The sequence below is a fragment of the Armigeres subalbatus genome, chromosome 1, assembly GCF_024139115.2.
Source record: "Armigeres subalbatus isolate Guangzhou_Male chromosome 1, GZ_Asu_2, whole genome shotgun sequence".
Lineage (NCBI taxonomy): Eukaryota > Metazoa > Arthropoda > Insecta > Diptera > Culicidae > Armigeres > Armigeres subalbatus.
In genome coordinates, this window is record NC_085139.1 from 151,102,555 (window position 1) to 151,124,278 (window position 21,724).

Genomic DNA, 21,724 nt, shown 5'->3' on the forward strand with positions numbered 1-21,724 from the left:
TTTTTTGTGTAAACATGTATTTCGCCATAACTTCTGAGTCAATATACTCGTGAACAAAGCAAGCCCCAGAAAAATATAGGCATTTTTGGTAGACCAAATTACACTCGTTTCTTACTCGTGAAGCGAGTATTTCCACCACTGTCTACTACAGTAGATTTCTAAAACGATTGGAGGTAATGCTCGACTGAGCTTCTAAAATCATGTCCACTGCACCTTCTAGTGCGTATCGAAGGCGATAGCGGTACTATCGAGGATAATGCCTAACAGCTCTAGGATGTGCTACATCCAGCACAGGCTGTTGGCAAGCATGGCGGTTGCGATACTATGGTACGGAGGTCCATCCTGTGAGTCATCAGCGCATACCGCATCGTATCTCGCTATGCGACATGTGTACTCACGGGCATGCTGCCCATTAAACTAGTGTCAAGGAAGACAAGGAGTGTTACGTCTTCAGGAGCACCGGTGATGCCCGGAAAACTTTGTGAATGTTCTTTTGGCATTGACTAGTACAAATGTGAATCCATTTTAACATATTTATTTCTGACGTAATTATTTTCCGTAATTTGTTAATATCTCGTTTTCACCCTAAGTTGACGTTGTGCATGGGCGTCCCTTTTACTCCTAGACCGGTAACCTTGAATAGAGCGCCTGCCGGGGCTGGTTGTGGCGACTTAAATTCCTTTGCAGCGGTTGTCACAAAAAGAATATCAAGGTTAGGTCCCCCAAAGGCTGCTGACGTTATTTGTTCGCATGGAAACTTTATTTCCAATTCGATTTTTCCTTTCCTGCAAGGTGAAGAAAATTTGAAAACAATATTAAATACATGTATTAACAACAAAAGTGCTTATTCTACGTCTTAGGTGACTTGAGAGTTGTCGATTTCGACTACTCTCGCGTGAGACTACCGTTCAATTTAAATGGGAAGTCTCGACAATTCTCACAACGACAACGCCTCACCTCATGCGAGATGTTACATCTACAGTTACTGCCGTTATACGCATAACTGTCCCATGTATATAGGGAATCCCAGCAAACATGGGACAAATATACGTATGACGGCAGAGTAGGATATGCATAAACATCTTACTCATTTTTATGGTGCGAAACACGATTAAGTTTGCAAGAATAGGCCTTCATAAAGTTTTCAAGAATAAGCTTTCACGAAATTGAGTTTTATTCTGATCAAGATTCGTCAAGTTATTGATTATTAAATATCAAATTTAGTGAAAACAGCCTAGTTTGATGCGCCTTGAAGAAAGGCATCATGATATACATTAGTGCTGTCCAATGAGCAGCTCGAAGTAGCTCGAAGTTGTTCCCGTCCTGCTCGTTCTTTTTTGTCAACAAATGGGCATGAGCAGGACAGGGAGAAACTTCGAGCTACTTCAAGCTCTCATTGGACAGCACTATTGTGATTTGATGTTTATTAGTAAATCAAATCAACGTATGCAACGTTTGACGTTTGAACCTTAATATTGGCTACAAATAGTTACAAGTTCTATCACTATATGGAAAGTTTAATTACTTTCACTTTTTATTAGTATAGGTATTTAAGAAGTGATTTTAAATTTTCAAATATCGATCATATAATTAAAAATCAATATCCCACTGAAGGTGGATTAATCGGGGAGTTTTCTCTTTGTTGTGGAACCACATTATAAGGGGCTACATATGTTTTGTATATAAAAGTTGATAAATTAAGGATTTTGTGAAACAATAAATAAATAAAATAAAATAATTAAAAAAAATCATCTCTCAAATGTTTTGCTGTTTGATTTATTGGCTAAATACAAAACATTTCTAAGCAATATCCGGTAGCACAATTAGACTAGAACAGTAATGGAAAGAGTCAAGAAAATTACCTATTAGAAAAAGTTATAGGATCCTTTACGGGCTACATGTTTTTGTAAAAAAAAAGAACACTATAAATGTAAATAATTATGGCAAATTTTGTACCTGTCTTTTTGGCCGAATTCTCGTAAGAAATAATGTTGTGCAATGATGTTAAGCTAGGAAATAATAATAAAATTTAATATTATTTAAGTAACTTCTGGCAATGCTACTATAAAAAAAATATCGTATACTGAACATATATATATATATATATATATATATATATATATATTCGCGTTTTCCCTATATAAGTACTAAGTTTGACTAATGATGTTGTGCTCTTATACACAAATACAAATTCTCCACGCGATTTACAATGGTCGCGATTCGGCAATTTACTGAATTTATTTTTATCATCCCACAAAAGTAGGTATGAGAGAAATGCAACGTTCATTAATAATAAATCTAAATAATTTAATAAAAATTGCAAATTTTATAGATACAGAATGTTTTTCTTGTTCATTGATAGCAAAGATTTAATTACTTGTTACTCAAGCGCTAATCAATAACCGTTAAACGGGGTGACTTGCAACACTTTTCAGGTTTCACTCTCCATAATTCTAAATTAAAGGCATACTGGTATATGAAACTTTTAATGTGTCCTTATATTAGGGATTAGACCAGGGTCAGAAAAAGTCATTTTAACTCAATACCAAATTTTCAGAACGACTTATCTGCTGTTGTAAACAAAGATTCAAACGTCGATTTGACGAATCTGATAGCACTCCCACGCAAACCAACACCACCAACAGGTAGCAGAAACCTTCATCTACGTGTTTATGGTGTTGGTTTGCGTGGGAGTGCTATCAGATTCGTCAAATCGACATTTGAATCTTTGTTTACAAAAGCAGATAAGTCGTTTTGAAAATTTGGTATTGAACTACACTCAAATAGCTCACATCAGTGTTGTAAAATGTCATTTGCATTCGTTTGTATAATTTTCCCAGAACTTTTTTCAGTAAATAGATATCAACTATCAAGTATGACGAACTTATAGCGCTTAAATGTGGCTAAAACTTTGTCTAACAAGACATTGCTGTAAATATGAAATCTGGGGCGTGGGAGGTCAAATGTCATTCAAATGACATTATGTCAAATGACACGTGACATTTTGGAGAGATTTCACTCTCTAGCCTCAGATGTTAAATTTAGAGCAATGAGCGTCGATGCAACTGATAGTAAAACGAAGATTTCCGTCCTTGGATTAGACATATTAATCAGATATACAACAATAATAAAAAGATTATATAAATAATATCAAAATAATGGGTGTTGCAAGTCACTTCTGCTGTGGGATAGCTTTAGAAAACTCTTACATATATTTTTAGGACTGTCAACAATCGTCGTTTTCCCTATCCAAGTTTAAATATGTAATGCCAGAAATTTTACTCACTTGGGATTTATCTTGTAAACTGTTGAACCTCCAAAGGTTGCCACATATAAGTTTCCATCCGTATCAATGGTCATTCCATCAGGTACGAAGGAGGGACGAGCACCGTTTACAGTGAAATCAATCACTTTCCTTTCATTGGCTTGAATATGTGATAAAACAGTTTGTAGTTAATTATTGTAGAGCGCATTAGAATATATTTCATTGATGTCGTTCATTTTTATGTCAAATTTGTTTTACTTACAAAGATCTCCGTTTTCGTCCACGTGATATTCCTTGACATCCAAGTCACACGAATCAATATAGTAGAACAAATTACCGGCCTCGTTCCAGCACAAACCATTAGAAACGCCTATGTTCTTTTTCAACCCAACAAACTTTTGTTTCAATGCATCATATCGGTAGAAAGTTCCTAGCCGAGCCTCAAAAATGTCACCCTTTGCCTCAAGTCTCATCGTTCCGCCATAGAAACGACCTCTGGAATCCGTTTTGGCATCATTGAACCGATTATCCGGTAAATCGAATTCCACTTCCCCAACCGTTTTAATGAATTTGCCCTGCTCAGATACTCCATCCCATTCAATAAGAGTAACTTTTTTGTCAGTTCCAATTATGAACTTTTGGTTGTCACCTTCCACTGGAATAATGAATGAAATAACTGGGAATCCATCTATAAAAAATTGAAATAAATAAAAAAATAAATAAAAATAAAGAGAATTAAACTAGATTAACGATTTACCAATTGTAGCGGTGTATGTTTTGTTTTGAGCGTAATCATATCGATGAATGGTTCCACCGTAAATGTCATTATAATATAAGCATTGGTGTTCAATGCTCCAATGTGGTCCTGAAAATAATTGATTGAAGTGTATATTGATGAATAAAAGTTCAACATCAAGTACTGTAATAAAGTACAAGTACAAACCTTCTCCCAACACATTTAAGGGCGACGGTAACTGCTCTACTTTAAACGAAGTCATTTCGACAATGTTCGAGCTCTTGCTGGTCTGAAATGTGAATTGTTATGTTATTATCAGTTATTTCAGTGGCGTAATTCCAGGGGATTCGGGAGGCTTCAACCCCACGCTCCTTGGAATTAAAGTTACTTCGCATAAGTTTTGCGTATATCTAGCTCTCGGGTCATTGGGGGGGGGGGATACAGAGAAAGCATTCGACTCACTCTTCCTTCGATCCACTACATACAGCAAGTTAAATCTATTTTAGAATGTTTTCTCTCTGGCCATCATGCGACATGAATTCTAAACATGAAGCTGAAAAGGTTGGTACTTTCGGCTAAAATAAGAATAAAACATGCGTTCGTGTTCACAGTCTAAGAACTTCTGATCTCGTGTATTCAGTCCTATTTCGTTACATGTTATGACTTCTAGCTCACTCTCTACTCTCTCGACTCTCATCATATTCATTCGAGGTAACTGTCCCTGTTACTGATCTTTATGAATCTGAAAGGTGGATTACACCGCTACAACTTCTTCACCGTTTAGTTGAGAGACCAATAAATATATATTCGACAGATCAAATTCAAAACAAAACAACTTACGTCTAAAACTGAGAATTCGATAACAGTTAATTTCAATAGTATACATAATCTTCTTTCTTTTTCTTCACACATCTTCTTTTCGAACGCCGAAACTCTTCAGCCGGTTGCGCAGTTCGATTCCGACTGACATATTCGAAATCCTCACCAGAGAAGATAAATGAATCGGCAGCAAAGCCATAAAAATCGGTGCTCGAATTCGAATCGTCATCCTCATCCTCCTCTCTTCTACGTTTACTGGTGCTTGCAACCGCTGGCATTTCGACACAATTTTCCGTTGACAACTGTTCTGCTGTAGCATTCCCAGCTTGTAATGAAGCACTCTCTCCTTGGAAAGCAAAAGTCCTTGAGGCCTTCCGGCGAGAGGCAGGAACTACTTTTAGTTGACGTTTATGGGCTGAAATCACTCTTCCCCCTAGCGACACGCTTTATTTCAAAAATTTTTTCTTCGTCATTTATCGCATTGATCCTTTCCATAGCCGCAATCGATTTCCCAAAAACATTCCTCCAACCTTCGTAAACAACATCGAGCCAGGTACGTCCCATTAACGGTACAAAATCATTCTCACAGCGCAAAATCACCAAAAATAGTTTCCTACGGGTGCCTGCTAACTGCACAGAGACTTCAACTTTTCCCAATATCTTCAGCTTTTTTCCATCAATAACTACTAAACGCTTATTGCATGATTCTAGAGGCAGATTTTTAAAGCACCGCATGTACATATTCTCGGAGATAACGCTTTCAGCGGATCCACTATCAATTTCCATAGTTATTCTCTTCTTTTCAATTATTGTTTCTACATAACAAGGTTCACTGATTTTATTCACAGATGCAATCATCATACACGGCAGTTCATCGTCAGAATCTGACTCCATATCTTCCTTTAAACGCTTGAATAATCCATCAGTTCCCGAACTTGACGGTTTGGGAGAATCTAAAAACTTTACACTTGTCTGAGATTTGCGAGGGCTTTTGTTTCTTAGTCGGTAACAATATTTTCTAACATGCCCTTTTTTCTTACAATAAGAGCACAAAAATTGTTTTTCGGAATAATGGTTCTTATTGTTATATCTGTCATTTCTGCGACTATCACTGGGCCAACTTCTGCTGTCACTTCTACTTCTGCTCCTGAATCTAGATTGGCGATAAGGTTTATCATCTTTACGACCTAAACGAGCTACTATACCAGGTTTTTTTATCATCATCGGTACTTAAAATCAGTGTTCTATCAGAAGCAAGCTCCTGATTAACAATTATTTTTTCGGCTTTGGCCGCAGTTAAATCATCCTCATCAAAAAGTCTCTTTTGTAAACCTCGATCATTCAAGCCGATAACTAGCACATCTCTTATTGCTCTGCTTTTAAAATCGCCAAACTCACACTGTTCTGCTAAATGCTTAACGTCTAAAACAAAATCTACTGCCTTCTCCATATTGCCCCTGCCGACGTGTCCAAAATCGGTAACTATGGATAACATCTGAGTCCTTTTATCATAGCGTTGCTTCAATTTATCCGTGATTTGTTTATATGTTAATTCTCTCAAACTTTGTCCTGGAAACAGAAGCTTTAACTGAGAAAACACCTCGGTACCGCAAACAGCCAAAAACGAGGTTTTATATCTATCTTCCGTATAGTTATTATGCTCAAACATCCACTCTAATTGCTCTTGATATTGGGAAAAGGGAATAGTACCGGGGATAAAAGGCTCAGATGTAGGATTAATAGACATCTTGTCTTTGTTTTTATTAGGCGAGGCACTAAAAAATACTATAAATAACAAAATACTTGCGTTGCATAGAACTACGTTGGGGTATTGAGGTAAAATTGCATTCAATATAAGAAATAAAACCACATACCTGATGACAACGATGTCAATTATATGTATAACCACCCTACTCAGAATGAGTCGACGTCGATATATTTGCAACAAGGGTCCCACGAAGCAAAAGATAAATACAGCAGCAACAACACGGAAGCAGGTCCACAGCAACAACAGCAAACAAACAGCAGCAGCAGCAACACCCCTTTTTTTGGTTGCAAATGCGTATACGACCTCACAGAACAAACCTTCGATAGCACTTGCGGATGCACTTGCGTGCATACAATGCACCGCACCTGTCTTCCCACCGTCACACTTTTAGGTAAGATAGGAACCGTGGAAACGGAACACCACCGGTGCTATTACAATCGTACTCACTGGTACTCACTGGAAAACCGTTCAATGTGTGACTCTCACGGTGTACTCGGTATACTTTTGTAAGGTAAAGTATCCAAAGGATGACACTCAGATTTGCGGTAGAAATGGCGTTGACGCTCTATAGGTGCTCACTATAAACAAAAGTAAAATACAAAATGGTGAGAAACACACCAGAAATAAAAACGGCCAAATAATGAAAGGGAATCCTATTGTTAGATCCAAAATGGCGTTTTCGTGAAAGATATTTTCTCAAAAGCTTTCCTATTTTAACCGAATTAAATATGCTCTTTGAATCTGCTCACAGATAAATTGCTTTGCGGCTCGTTAGGAAAAATGAATTTTATGTTATTCAACCACCTTAACGGCAAAACAAGTCTGGAGTAAAATTTCAAACTGCAAACAGCCTTACGATGTAATGTTCCTTACGCTGACATGTGGTGGGATTCACGATAAAAACAACTTACGCGAAAGAACTTTCCACGCGAATACGGAATATTCCTTCCAAACACCCACTTCACTTTTCACGCGCGATAAAGTTAACTAAGATTTTTCACTTTTTTTTGTCCTCGTCGCCACTGAAAAGGTTGGTACTTTCGGCTAAAATAAGAATAAAACATGCGTTCGTGTTCACAGTCTAAGAACTTCTGATCTCGTGTATTCAGTCCTATTTCGTTACATGTTATGACTTCTAGCTCACTCTCTACTCTCTCGACTCTCATCATATTCATTCGAGGTAACTGTCCCTGTTACTGATCTTTATGAATCTGAAAGGTGGATTACACCGCTACAGAAGCCAAATGTATTCCTGGCCAAGCTATGATCAGAAGGGAAAGAGGACGAAGGGAATTTGCTTGCACCCTGGTTTTTTTACGCGGCTGAATTCATATTTCTCGGTTAACCTGAAAACAGCTTTTTAAATACCACCTAAATTTTCTTAATTTTTTGTGAATTTTTTCGTGGGGTTTACTCATTGTTTTAATGACTTCAACCACAAAAACCAAACCGTGTTAAAAAGCCTGGCTGTACTTGAGTTACGCTTCAACATCATTCTCAGCGCCACATATCATTGCTGGAAGTTGCAGTCGGAACAGTAATTTCATCGTAATGTGTCATGTCCTTAAATGATCAAGGGAAAGAGGGGGGTTGGATTTGTTACAGAGTATTTTGTAAATCCTCAAAATATTCCGGATTTTGTTTTGCTGGTCAAAATCCCCCACCCCCAACCTCTCCATCGTTTTTAAGGATAAAAACAATCTGAGGGGCGACAAACATTTTCACAGAATTACTATCCGACAGTCTGGTTACGTGCTCAGCCCGTCGCAGTCGTCCGTTTCGCAGTGTGGTTCTCCCGACAGCTGATTCACCTCCTGTTTCGTTCGCCTCCGTTCTGCCCGTTAGAGGACAACTGGATCATTTGTTTGAGAAACAGCATATGTCAATTTTACACTATTTCGAGAAAACAACAAAATACTGTTTTTGAACAAATTTGCACCGAATCTTTCGATTTCTTCGATGCAGATCGATAGTTTTTGGTAAAAAATAACACCCTGGGACACTTTCAGTGCAAAAAATGTAAGCAGTATTCCACAATTGCTCTTCAAAGTACGTGGACATTTGTAGTTTCTTTGTAGTTGTAGTTACGTCTCCGAATTTCTCTGTCACCAATGAACCCATGTACATGAATGCGTAAGTCCAACATGGAGAATTAGAGAAGAAGGTTTGCCTTCTTGCAAAGCGAATTGAACAAATTGTAAGTGAGGCCTGCAATATGCCAGACGTGGACGAACTGAACGCTATCATGAGAGAGAGCAATAACGGAAAAACACCTGGATTGGACAACACAGAGCACAGAGCTGATTAAAGCATAGGATACAAGATGTATGGCTCGTGGGTACTACAAGCCCTAATCCAAAGCACAACGCCCATCGGTGATCATTTTTTTACGGCAGGTCGGTAATGGATCATCTCTTTGTGGCTAAGCGAAAAAATGGAACGCTAGTGATGATGTAGTGATGTAGTGTTGATGTCCATCAACATTAGTAAAGCATTCGACAAAATCTCACTGAAGACCCTTCCTAACATATTGGAATGAAAGAATGCTCCAGCGGGGCTGATCAGGAGAATTGTTGAATGCGTTAGGGAGGAGTACTACCAAACGTTGTGGAACGAGCAAAAGTCAATGGACGAGAGTCGTCGGATGGGAATAAAACAGGTGGGCTTATTCTACGAGTGGAGTGACGTGAGATTACTCGAATGACGTGAGAAGAGTCGTATAGCCCCATTTGAATAACATGGTCACCTCACGTGAGAATTACTAAATTCGACTCGTAGAATAAGCCCAAGGGCCTTCCCCTCTCCCCATATCTATTTGTCTGGGAGGTGGCACTGTGAAATAGGGAAGCAGGGATTGAGAGTTTTTTTTTGTTCTCAATCATGAGCACAAAGTCCGTTTCCCAATAATTTTGGTGTACTCTCACGACATTATCATATTATTGCAAGCAGCAAGTAGGAGTTGAGTAGAGTGGTACCGGTTTTAAGAAAGACTTGGAGAAAGTCAATCTGACGTTAAAAAGCGGTAAACACCAAAATTGTTGTCAGGACATAGAAATCGGAATGTATAATATCATATCACTAATTATGACATTCTTAGCACAAGTTTCAGTAATATAATTTAACACACCCGTTCGTCTATGCGGAAGTACGAAAAACAGATAGCTGAAGTACGGGAAATGATGAAAGGCCAACCATTGCAAGGGAAAACTGTTACTAAGCCTGTTACTAAGAAGATTAGAGTGCTACAAATGAGGTTCATTCATTTAGGAAGGAAGGAGGTATAGAAAAAGGGGATCGTAATAATGGTAAAAACTGTTATTCTTGTGCTGTTTTCTTCTATCCGGGTTGGCTAGATGTTACAGTGATTGGTATCAAGCGAACGGGGTTTCGTTTTAATTCAACAAACTGGCTACCCTACACTTATTCGTTACGTGTTTTACAACTCTATTTGCTTTTTTGCTTGGGTTCTTCCCATTATGTTATAGTTCCTTTTGCGGCCGATGAGAAAGTGTCGGTTCGCTTAGATCACCAGAGTGGAATTGCGCATCTCGGTTCGAACAAAATTCTATCGAATCGTGCATGGTTGGCATTACAACTTTCGATTCGATCTCGAAAACGAATAATTGTTCGAGGAGGTACAAGAATAGCGAGATGTTACATTTAAACACAGTCAAACAGACGGAACAGCTTGAACTTTTTTTCTGAAAAATCCATCGCTCAACTTCTCTACGATTTTGTCTTGCGAGCATGTTACACGAAACCACGTTTCGTATGACATTGTCACCAATCAATGTGGTACATAAGATCAATGTGGTACATAAGCAGGCTTGAATTCACTAAATCAGCACCTTCTTATATTCCACATTGGTCAGAATGCCCGGAGCGGAGAGTGCAGTTGACCTCCACAAATATCAAATCAAAGACTAACCAGCAGGCAAGCTGGTGTCATTACCGGTCGCAGAAATCTGGATATCTGAAAAAATATCGAAGAAATCTGTTCGAGAATACGATAGCCAAATGCTGCGTTATGGTATGGATGTGACGAATCTTAAGTAGGGGTGTGCCAAGGTCTTGTTTATCGATAATAACGATATCACGAGTTACTAATATCGATATCCGATTTGGATTATCGATATCGGATCCGATATCCGATAATGAAGCAAAATGTCTTGAAATCATGAAACTTAGTTAAACTTAGTTAGTATTTCATATCGAATAACATGTAATAAACATTTTTGTTGTTATATTTGTAAGCATCAGCAGTACCGGTAAACAAATATATTAATATTAAGGGTCTGTCTCATTTGGATAATTAAACTGAAATTAAACTTTTAACATTTCAATAAATCAATACCAAATTTTCAAAACAACTTTTCTGCTTTCGTAAACAAAGATTCAAACGTCAATTTGTCGAATTTGATAGCACTCCCACGCAAACCAGTACCGGTACCACATAGGTGAAGGTCTCGGCTACCTGTTGATGGTTTTGGTTTGCGTGGGAGTGCTATTAGATTCGACAAATCAACGTTTGAATCTTTGTTTACAAAAGCAGATAAGTCGTTTTGAAAATTTGGTATTAAAATATCGAATAACCCTGCTCGCAGAGCAAGATTACTTTTGACAGATATTGAATATTAGTAGCACCAAAAGATATTTGAGTTACAAGATAAACATTGTCGCTGTCGTCGCTGTCCGGAACATCTTTTGCTGGCGAGGATAGGGGATCTAAATGTCAATGAAGGAAAAATACATATGATTTGACAGTTGGGTACCACATATGTTTCGGACAGCAGAACAAAGGGAACCGAAGCGACAATCTTTATCTGGTAACTAAAATATCTTTTGTAGCACCAGCCATTCCTATGAGTGGGGGTTTTCCGAACTGTCACTTTTAAGTTTAATTTGATTTTAATTCGAGAATCGGACCAAAGCCTAAGAAACAAGCTTATTGCCATTTCATTCAATTTCTCAATAGGCTGAATATAAGAGAAGAATAATTAGAACAGCAGTCTTAATTTTCGTTTCATATGTGGTTATCCTGTTGGAAGTTCAAATCACTTCAAATGCTGTTAAACAAAACATTATTTGAAATTCATTAGAATATGTAAAAGAAGTAATTCTAGAACAAACGATATCGGCTACAATTTATCGACAATATCGGATATCGTATCGATAAACTGGACCCGATAAATATCTATAATATCGGATTTATCGATATCAGCACACCCCTATTCCGAAGGCATTTCTTTCTGCTTGTTTGTTTGATAAAGTATTTTAGGAATTTTGCTGGTATTTGCCTATTTTTTTAATTTTCAATAGGGTAACGATGGTATTTTGGACATCTGAATATATTTTGGACTTTTGGCTATATTTTGTTTATTTTGTTACATAAATGTGGTTATAAATGTGATTATGAAAGAGGCCAAAAAGACATATGATTCCTACATATTTAAAGAAAGCTAAGTCGAAAAACACGTAAAATATAACCAAATGTCCAAAATATATTCAGATGTCCAAAATACATCATTTACCCTAAATACTGCTTTTTAAGATTTGATTTAATCCTTGAGACCCCAAGGAGTGGTATAAATAAAAATAAAACGAGAAAAAACATTCAAGCTATCTATATAATGGGATGTTATGTAGCTTTGTAGCTTTGAGAAGATGGAGGAAGCATATACTGACTGAAGAGGAAAGCTAAGCGGATCGAACTAGTAATCAAAACGTCGAAGACGAAGTACATGATAGGATGATGCCCAAGAAAAAACAATGTTCGCCACCCACTATGACTTTGTAGTTTGTACCGATGGTGACAAAATCGAGGTGGTTGAAGAATTCGTGTATTTGGGCTCATTACCGAAAACGATTATGGCAGGTCGCGATCGTTCGTACTTTGGACTCCGTGAGACGCTCCAGTCGAACAGAGTTCGCCGTCGTACGAAACTGACAATTCAGTACTGATTTGCGATTTGGGCGTAACTTATTTTATAAGCAAACATTGGAAGCGATTTCCTGTTAAAATAAGCATTTCCTGAGAAAACTATCGACAAAATAGGCTTTCCTCTAGCAGGTAAGGGAATTAGTTTAGGAGAAAAGCGCTTGCATTCTACGGAATGAACAGAACAATGTTTGTTTACAAAATAAGTTACGCTCAAATCCCAAATCGGTCCCGAATTGACAAAACGGTTCCCGAGCATAGCTTGAGAGCAAGTCGATAACTAGTTTTGTTGTTGTGACCCGAGCAAAGCTTGAGACCAAATCGATCACTTGTTTTGATGTTGAGAAAATCGCTGATTTTGATTACTTAGATTGTTGTCCTGTTGGTCGCTTTAACGGTTAATACAACAAAAAGTCTTACTGTGACATCAAATTGAAAACTATTTTTGCTGTTGATGAGAGCTTTGGATGTTGGTTTTCTTTAACTAAATAAGTAATCAGTTTGATGTCATATCATACAATTTATAAAGCTACCGTGCACGCACCATACTTTGCGCAGTTAAGGAAATGCAAAATTGAATCAACTTGTACAACTTACAGAAAGTAGCTATCTGCCTGAAATAGTTTCCATGCTGTAGTATTATTATTATATTATTGTTTGAGAACTAAATTTGGTACAAAAATTTAAAATAAATAGTAAATTGAACTTCAAAGCAGACCCCTTATTATATGCCTAACTTTGCGCACATAACTTGGAAAATTTCTAACACGAAGCAAGCGTCTATCATACAATTTTTCGTCCAAATTTTATTTTTTCAGCTAAAACTACTATTACAATTTATGTTCATTCCATTTGCAGGCATATTTGAGAATATTGTTATGTAAGGTGAAAGATACAAATGGGATTTCCAATAAATAGATATAATAAAGAACACGTCTTGTCTGGCTTGTAGTCTCTAGCGAACTAACTCATATTTATTATACTAGTCCTCAGTACAGGTATATCAATCTCATTTGGCACTCAATCAGAAGTGAGAACCCTACCAGCGGGGTCTTTCTGTTTCACCGAAAGGATCTTGCCACTACAACTTCTTCCCCGTTTAGATCAAACTATCATCAAAAACAAAAATATAATAAACTACTAAAGTTCACGAAATTGTTATGGATACAAAACTAAAATATTCAGAGCAGTTTACAATAATTCGAAAGTTCATACACGAACAAATAAAATTCATTTAAAAACAATTCATACTGTCTTAATTTAATAATATACGAAATCGTGTCTTCTCCTTTTCTTTGGATTCCTCTGGCTACGTCTATGCTGCACTCCTTCCTGGGCTATTCGATCATTCCTTTGTGGAACGGACCCTTCTCGCACCTGAAGCTCAGAGCTCGATTCGACGTTTTCCGATTGAGGGATGTCCCACGGTACATTCTCCTCGAATAAAAAGGAGTCGGCAGCGAAGCCGTAAAAATCTGAATCAGAATCCTCAGATACATCTTCAATAGGTCTCTTGCGGTTGCTGTTGCTTGGCTGTGGTTCAATACTGGTTTTTGGCTCATCCAAAGGCTGTGTCGGACTCTCTCCCCTCAACACAAAACGACGAGAAACGCGGCGGCGAGAGTCTTCAGCAATCTTAAGTTGGCGCTTATGCGCCGAAATCACTCGACCGCCTAACGAAATCTGTAAAACGTTAGGAGAAAGGTGCGTTATAAATTTAGCTGATAACCATTGTATAATGTCAGTCTTGTTTGTGTTCTTATAAAACAGTAAATCTCCATTACGCAGGTTAGTGAATCGGTCATTATTTTTTTTTATATTAGTGGAACATGCAGGCTGGTCACCTATGTCTGGTTTTGTCAAATTATATTTAAAACTGTGTTTCGGGTTAATCAAGTCCAATGTCGTCTTAGGTCTGTACGAAAGAAGCCGCCTGAGGGAAAAGTATTGTCTGAACCCAAGCTAAATATTTCTGTAATTCATGAGAAAATACGCTATTTGCTCGTCCGTGTCCAAAGTTCTGATAGCGGGATCAAGTAGGAATTTTTTTAACACTCCTTTCACCAGGCGAACTGCTCTTTCGGCTTGACCGTTGCTTTCCGGATGATATGCAGGACTCTTCATTACAATCACGCCTTGTTTCTGGAAAAAGTTAATAAAATGCTCGGAATTGAACGGTGGACCTCCGTCAGTGACAAGCACATCAGGTAAACCATACCTCGAAAAAATACTCAGGAAAACCTTGATGACTTTTTTACTATCTGTGCCGTACTTCATGTGTTCAAGTTCTACCCACTTTGTATAGCTGTCCATTACTACCAGAAAATCTTTTTCTTGAAGTAGAAAAAATCGGCGTGAAGCCTACTGAAGGGTTTTTTCGTGGGAATCCAAGAAGAGTATGGTGGGCGTTTGGAAACATAGGTGGTCTCTTGGCACACCCGACACGATCTGACGAAATGTTCAATATCTCCGTTCATCCCAAACCAGTACACGGTGCGCCTGGCCAACTGCTTTATTTTGTGCATTCCGGAATGATTCCTGTGTAACAGCTTCAACACTTCGGTTTTCATAGAATCCGGAATTACGACTCTATCCTGAAAAGAATACAGCCTTCGACCTCCTCTAAATCTTGATAATGCGAATACACATCCAAAAACCTCTTGTGCAAACGATCCGGTCAACCTCTACGCAAATACTCCATGATTTTAAACAGAAATTCATCCTTTTCCGTTGCAGCAGCCACCTTTTGTAATCTAAAGGAAAATCTCCAGTAAAGTTGAGACTCTTGACGAATCCTCTATCTAGCTCTGCTGGAATCTCCTGTGCTACAGGAAATCGCGAACAAAAGTCTGCGTTCCCCATTCTCGACGATGGTCTGTAGATGATGTCGTAGTCGTAAATTGAAAGGTCGATAACATAGCGTTGCAGCCTGGTAACGGAAATAGAGTTCCTTCCTTCCTTTCCAAAAATGCTTATTAGCGGCTTATGGTCCGTGTAAATCGTAAATTTTTACCGTATAGGTATTTGTGGAATTTTTAACCGTACTAACGATCGCTAATGCTTCCAGGTGTAGAATAGGTACTTTTTCTGGGCATCATTAAGCGAAAATGACGTAAAAGAAATAGGTCTTTCTTCCCATTCACCACATGGGCGATTACACCACCAAGGCCATAATTACACGCATCAGATACAATAATAACAGGTTTTTCTGGATCAAAATATTCTAATACATTGGGTTTTAATAAAACTGCTTGCACTGGTTGAAAACCAGATCACATTCAGCATTCCAATCAAAACGAACATTCTTTTTCAAAAGCCCATAAAGAACTCTAATCCGGGAGGACAAATTTGGGATAAATTTTGAATAATACGTCACCAAACCTAAAAAGCTTTGAGCTCTGTGACATTTCGCGGAGCTCTAGCTTTATGAATGGTCTCAACTTTGTCCGGACATGGAGGAGACCAGCTTCAGTCAAAACATGACCCAAATATGGCAACCTCTCCACAAAAATTTACATTTATTAAAGTTAATCTTTATATTGACCCTAGCCAATATTTCCAGGACCAAAAACAACTTCCTCTTGCAGTCATCCAAGTCCTTCCCGGCAATTAGAACGTCGTCCAAGTAACAGAATACGTTATCCAGCCCTTTTAGTACCTGGTCCATTACCTTTTGAAAAATGGCGGCACTGGAGGAAGCGCCCTGACGGAGCCTGTTATAAACGTAGAGGCCTTTGATAGTATTGATGACCATAAACTTTTTTGATCGCTTTGAAAGTAAAAGCTGAGAGTAAGCCCCAGCAAGGTCCAATGAACAAAAGATTTTGGAGCCAGAGAGAGCAGCAAACATGTCCTGTGGTAAAGGTAGAGGGTATTTGTTAGGAATAATCCTTTTATTGATTGAGACTTTACAGTCTATGACTAGTCTAATACTCTGATCTTTCTTGATTACTACCACTACCGGAGACGCCCATTCACTGGCCTCAATTGGAGTAATGATACCATCCCTCTCTAGAGAATCGAGATGTTCTACCACTTTATCCCTTAATCTCAGAGGAACTTCGTAGGCCTTCTTAAACACAGGTGCATCATCTTTAAGAAGTAAATCGCCTTCAAAACCTACAATCGGATTCAACAAGTTCTTATCAAAAAGCGTTGGAAACTTACTCTTAATTTCTACAACCGCTTCTTCCTTCGCGTCGTCATCCATCATGGCATTTATATGCCCGTCAGTTGTCATCGGTCTAGAAAAGGTGTTCCGCCATCCATTGTAGAAAATATCCAGCCAGCAACGACCCATCAACGGCACGAAATCCTTGTCTCCTCGAAGCACGATCAAATAAAGTTGCTCCGTATTTCCGTTATGCTCAACCGAAACTCTCACTTTTCCCAAAATGCTAAGCCTATTACCATCAATCACATATAATTTCTTACGACAATCTTCAATGAAGCATTTATTAAAATTTCTCAAAAAAAGTCTCGGAAATTACGCTCTCGGCGGATCCACAATCGACTTCCATTGTCAAACGTCTTTTCTCAACCATTACTTCCACATGGCATGGCTCATTCATCTTACTTCTGGCGGAAATCATCATACAAGGTGATTCTTCGTCTTCGGAGTCAGAAGCCAAATCCTGTTTTAACCGCTTAAAAGACCCGAAGAATGAGATGAGGGTTTAGGGGAACCAATAAACTTTACAAATGGTTTGCTTTTCCTAGGGCTTTTCCATGGACTTTTTTTTTCAATCTAAAGCAAAACTTTTTTGTATGCCCAGTCTTATGACAATAAGAACACGTAAAACCCTATCAGGATCGATCTTGTCGTCTCTCTTACCCCCGCTTCTCTCTCATATAGTAGGTCCTATCTCGATCTAAACTCCTGCTCCTACCACGAAACGTTTGCCTAGGCGGACTACGCCTACCCAGCCTGGCTACAACACTAGCCCTATTTTCCTCGCCACGGCTCACAAAACGAGTTCTATCGGATGATAACTCTTGAGTTACAATCAACTTTTCTGCCTTAGAAGCCGTCAAGTCTTCTTCGTCGAATAACCTACGCTGTACCTGCCTATCATATGTCCCGATTACAAGCGCATCACGGATAGCACGATCCTTAAAATTCCCAAAATCGCACAGTTCAGCTAACTGTTTCACTGCGAGCACAAAATCCTCAGATTTTTCGTACTGGCCCTGTCTGCGGGTCCAAAATTTATAAGTGTGTATCACATCCGAATCTTTCTTATCGTACCGCTTTTTCAACTCATCGGTAATTTGTTTGTAGGTCAAATCCTTAACGTTCTGACCAGGAAATAAAAGTTTTACTTGATTGAAAACCTCGGTGCCACAGATGGCCAAAAAGGATATCTTATATTTATCAGCGGAATAATTATTATGCTCAAATAAAAACTCAAGCTGCTCTAAATACTGCGAAAACGGGATAGTGCCGGGCACATACGGCTCAGTCGTTGTGGTTAATGACATCCTATCGGTCAAAAAAGCAAAAAGAAACACAATAGCAATAAAAACACGAGTCAATTACCCAAAACGTCTTCGTCAGTCAAAAAATGCACAGCAGTTAGGAAGCCAAAGGATTAATAAAAACAACAAAATCACATACCTGTTCTCCCGGCAATGAACAACGCTAAGGTGCGCCACAAAAACACCGGCAGCCAAGCCGCAAAGCAAAAGCGAGTCAAGCAGAGCCGGCACTCAAAGCCCAAATATCCGTCCAAAATCGATATGCACTCGACACGGCAGCGGCACAACAACAGCTTTCCACACACCAATTGCAACGATACTCCTTTGTCCCAACGCACGATTCAGCCAAGTATCACGAACCAACAGCTCCAAAGCTAAAACACCAGCAGCAGCAACCACAACAAAATGCACTTCAGCGGACGTATCACCGATGCACTCCTATCAAACGTCTAAAATGCAGCTGAGCCTGAGTAACTCAGAATGCAACTAAGCGATGATGTATTTTCTATAGCTCAAACTCACAAAGCGTAAACAATAATGATTGCTCTCGTCGCGGCGCTCCGAAATGCCACAGTTGATCGGAACAAGGAGGTGATATAATGACGCTTTTTTATTGTACTGCGGAAGAAAAGAAAATGGTCTTAGAAATTTTTACAATGCTGTAAATGAAAATAATGAAATGGAACAAAAGCCGGTTGTTTCAATTAACAATTGAAATATTTAGACTAATAAAAAAAAAGAAAAGTATAACTTTTCCGTAGAGCTTAAAATGGATTGTGCAAGGTTTATTCCAAAAAAAGCGCTTTTTTTTATCAACGCAACACTATCCAAAAAAAAAAATTCGAAGAGTTCACTATACAAGCACATCGCAAGGCAATTTTTTTTTATGCACTAAACTATTTGCACGCAGTTTCACTTTTTTTTAACTTACGCCGAAAAATTCACGCCAAAAGCACTTTTCTTGCCGACGGTCGTGAAATGCACGGGAGTTGAAAAAAAAGAATTCTACCTCGTCGCCACTGTTATGTAAGGTGAAAGATACAAATGGGATTTCCAATAAATAGATATAATAAAGAACACGTCTTGTCTGGCTTGTAGTCTCTAGCGAACTAACTCATATTTATTATACTAGTCCTCAGTACAGGTATATCAATCTCATTTGGCACTCAATCAGAAGTGAGAACCCTACCAGCGGGGTCTTTCTGTTTCACCGAAAGGATCTTGCCACTACAAATATGAGGATGCCCGGCATTATTTTCTTATGATTAGACATACTTAGTATGTTTTCACGTCTGTTGGTGTATGTACAGCCTCATTTATGTACATTGGCCACAGCTAACAAAAGTACTTTTTTGCGTAAACCCTATTCCGACGAGGTATATAATAAATGTTGAAAATATCGAAGAAATACGAGTTGTGCGCAAAATTAGGTACACTGTATTGAAAAATTGTTCCTAACATTGCGCATCATATATTTTAAAGAAAAATGTAAATAACTAACTAAATTCTCATGAGATGGCATCTACAATATTATAATTATTGGGTCCATGTGTAATCAGTTGTCAGCGATTGTAAAAATTTACAAAAAATACAGTTTTCGGGTAAACCGTCACTTGTTATTTATGCTAAGAACACGCCATTTTGGTCATTTTCACTGTTTTCAGTACAAGTTTCGACTACTAAAATGAAAAATATGTCATTTAACAGCGAAAAAATGCATGCACTGTTATGATAACATGTATATTGTGCTGACAAGTAATAATTATATTTCGAAATTCGATTTAAACGCATTCTATTACAAAAATTAAATTATTATTAAAAAAAAAATGCGCAAAGTTGGGTGCTTGCACGGTACAGCAAAATGAAATAAAAAGATGTAGTCAATAACGAAAATTGTAATTTGTAAACAAATCATGATTTAAATTTAATGTCGGCATCAAGATGTGTTTTCAATTTACTCTATTTATGATATCAGACTTTGCTCGGGTCATTAGACCGGTAGTTTTCTATGGAAAATGCTTGTGAAGGACCAACGCGCACTTAGAGTTTTTGGCTCGATGCCCACGTAGCGTCATTTCAACGCAGAGTGCACGTGGCGTCAAAAAGACGCAGGTGTGCACCGCGGTAACGCAGCGTCACCACGCCGATGCACACCAGCGTTATTTTAACGCTGCGTGCACGTGGCGTTGAAAAACCGCTACGTGGGCATCGTCCCTTTGAAAGAAATGTGTTGCGTGCCATCTATGGTAGGGTGCAGATAAAAGACGGTACATGGAAGTGACAAATAAACCACGAGATGCATCTGCAGTTGGGAGGACCATTTATCGAACATATCGCGAAAATCGATAACTTCGGTGGGCCGGGATGGTAACCAGTATGTCGGACTACGACACGGTAAATAAGGTTTTAAATTCGCGAAGTCGAAGCAAAATTCTTCACACAACCAGTGACAGTAATTCTTATTTGGTTCACGACACGTATGAGTCTCAATAAAGGGTACAATTGTAGCCTTACACTATAAGGTAAATAAGGTTTTAAATTCGCGAAGTCGAAGCAAAATTCTTCACACAACCAGTGACAGTAATTCTTATTTGGTTCACAACACGTATGAGTCTCAATAAAGGGTACAATTGTAGCCTTACACTATATTGTACCAGGAAAGCACAAGTTGTTCTAAATAAAGACATTTAGCCCACCTCTTAAACAAGTTTACAATATAAGTTCAGTTCTACAGTAGAGTGATTCAAATTTTGACTTTTTTGCTTCCCGATGCTCAGTGTTGTCCTACACTCAAGGCAAAAAATTCTGCTCTTAACGATTTAACTTACTTAGTTGAGACTATGAAATCGTTTAGATGGAATAAAATCAAAGAGCAGAATTTTTTGCCCTGGGTGTAGGACAACACTGCCGATGCTTAAAGGATTGCATTTGTCATTCTAAAAATCATACACAATTTTTAGCTAATTTGAACGTAATTTGAGCGAGTACGCGGGGTTTATATGTAATTTACTATGAATACAATGTAATTGTTATGGAAAACCGTTTCCCAACGCTTCACATTAGTACTACTACACACTGTATTCGGAAATTAATCACTATTAAACTATTGACGTAAGAACACCTATCAAAATCAGTCACTTAACAGTTGCGCCAGTACACCTATTCTGTTATTCTGAACGGTGAGGCGATCCTTTCAGTAGTTTTGTTCACATTTGTTTTTCGCTACATTCACTTCTCACTCCCCTTTTGGTTTAACATTTCAGGGTTTAACAAAATAGAAATTAGGAGTATCATTATGTTAGCTATCGCGTTCTGAAACGGTTAATATTTTCCGTAAAACATTTTCAAACCACACATGTTAATGATATTAAAAAATAAATCGATATTAACGCACCTTGAATTCGAATAACTTCCGGGATATGATACTCGCCGAATGGCCGTTTACAATGGAATAGAGCGTACACTTGGTTCAAAAAAGTTTAAATATGCTTCACATAATCAACTCTACGGTTTTGCGTTCACACAACACAATCGCAGACGAAAATTATTATCTGTTCTGTCTGTTGCATAACGAACCTATTACACATCATAAATCCTATCAAAGGATGTTGAAGAGGAAAAGAAGTGTCATAATTCATTCCACTCAGTCAATTTCTCTTGATAATGCTTCGAAGCAGTCGTGTCAAGATAAAGATGAATAACAAGAAGGTACATATCAGT

The 21,724-nt window shown here is 38.2% G+C and overlaps 1 protein-coding gene across 1 annotated transcript; it reads right to left on the bottom strand.

The window, feature by feature from the left end:
* Positions 1 to 519: 519 nt before the first annotated feature.
* LOC134205269 (regucalcin-like) lies at positions 520 to 21,474 on the bottom strand. The gene is made up of 6 exons (XM_062680366.1): positions 21,399 to 21,474; positions 4,209 to 4,290; positions 4,023 to 4,130; positions 3,528 to 3,953; positions 3,287 to 3,425; positions 520 to 785 (listed from the first exon to the last, which is right to left on the bottom strand). The coding sequence occupies exons 2-6, from the start codon at positions 4,261 to 4,263 to the stop codon at positions 581 to 583; spliced, it is 933 nt and encodes a 310-aa protein (XP_062536350.1). The 5' UTR covers positions 4,264 to 4,290; positions 21,399 to 21,474; the 3' UTR covers positions 520 to 580.
* Positions 21,475 to 21,724: the final 250 nt, after the last annotated feature.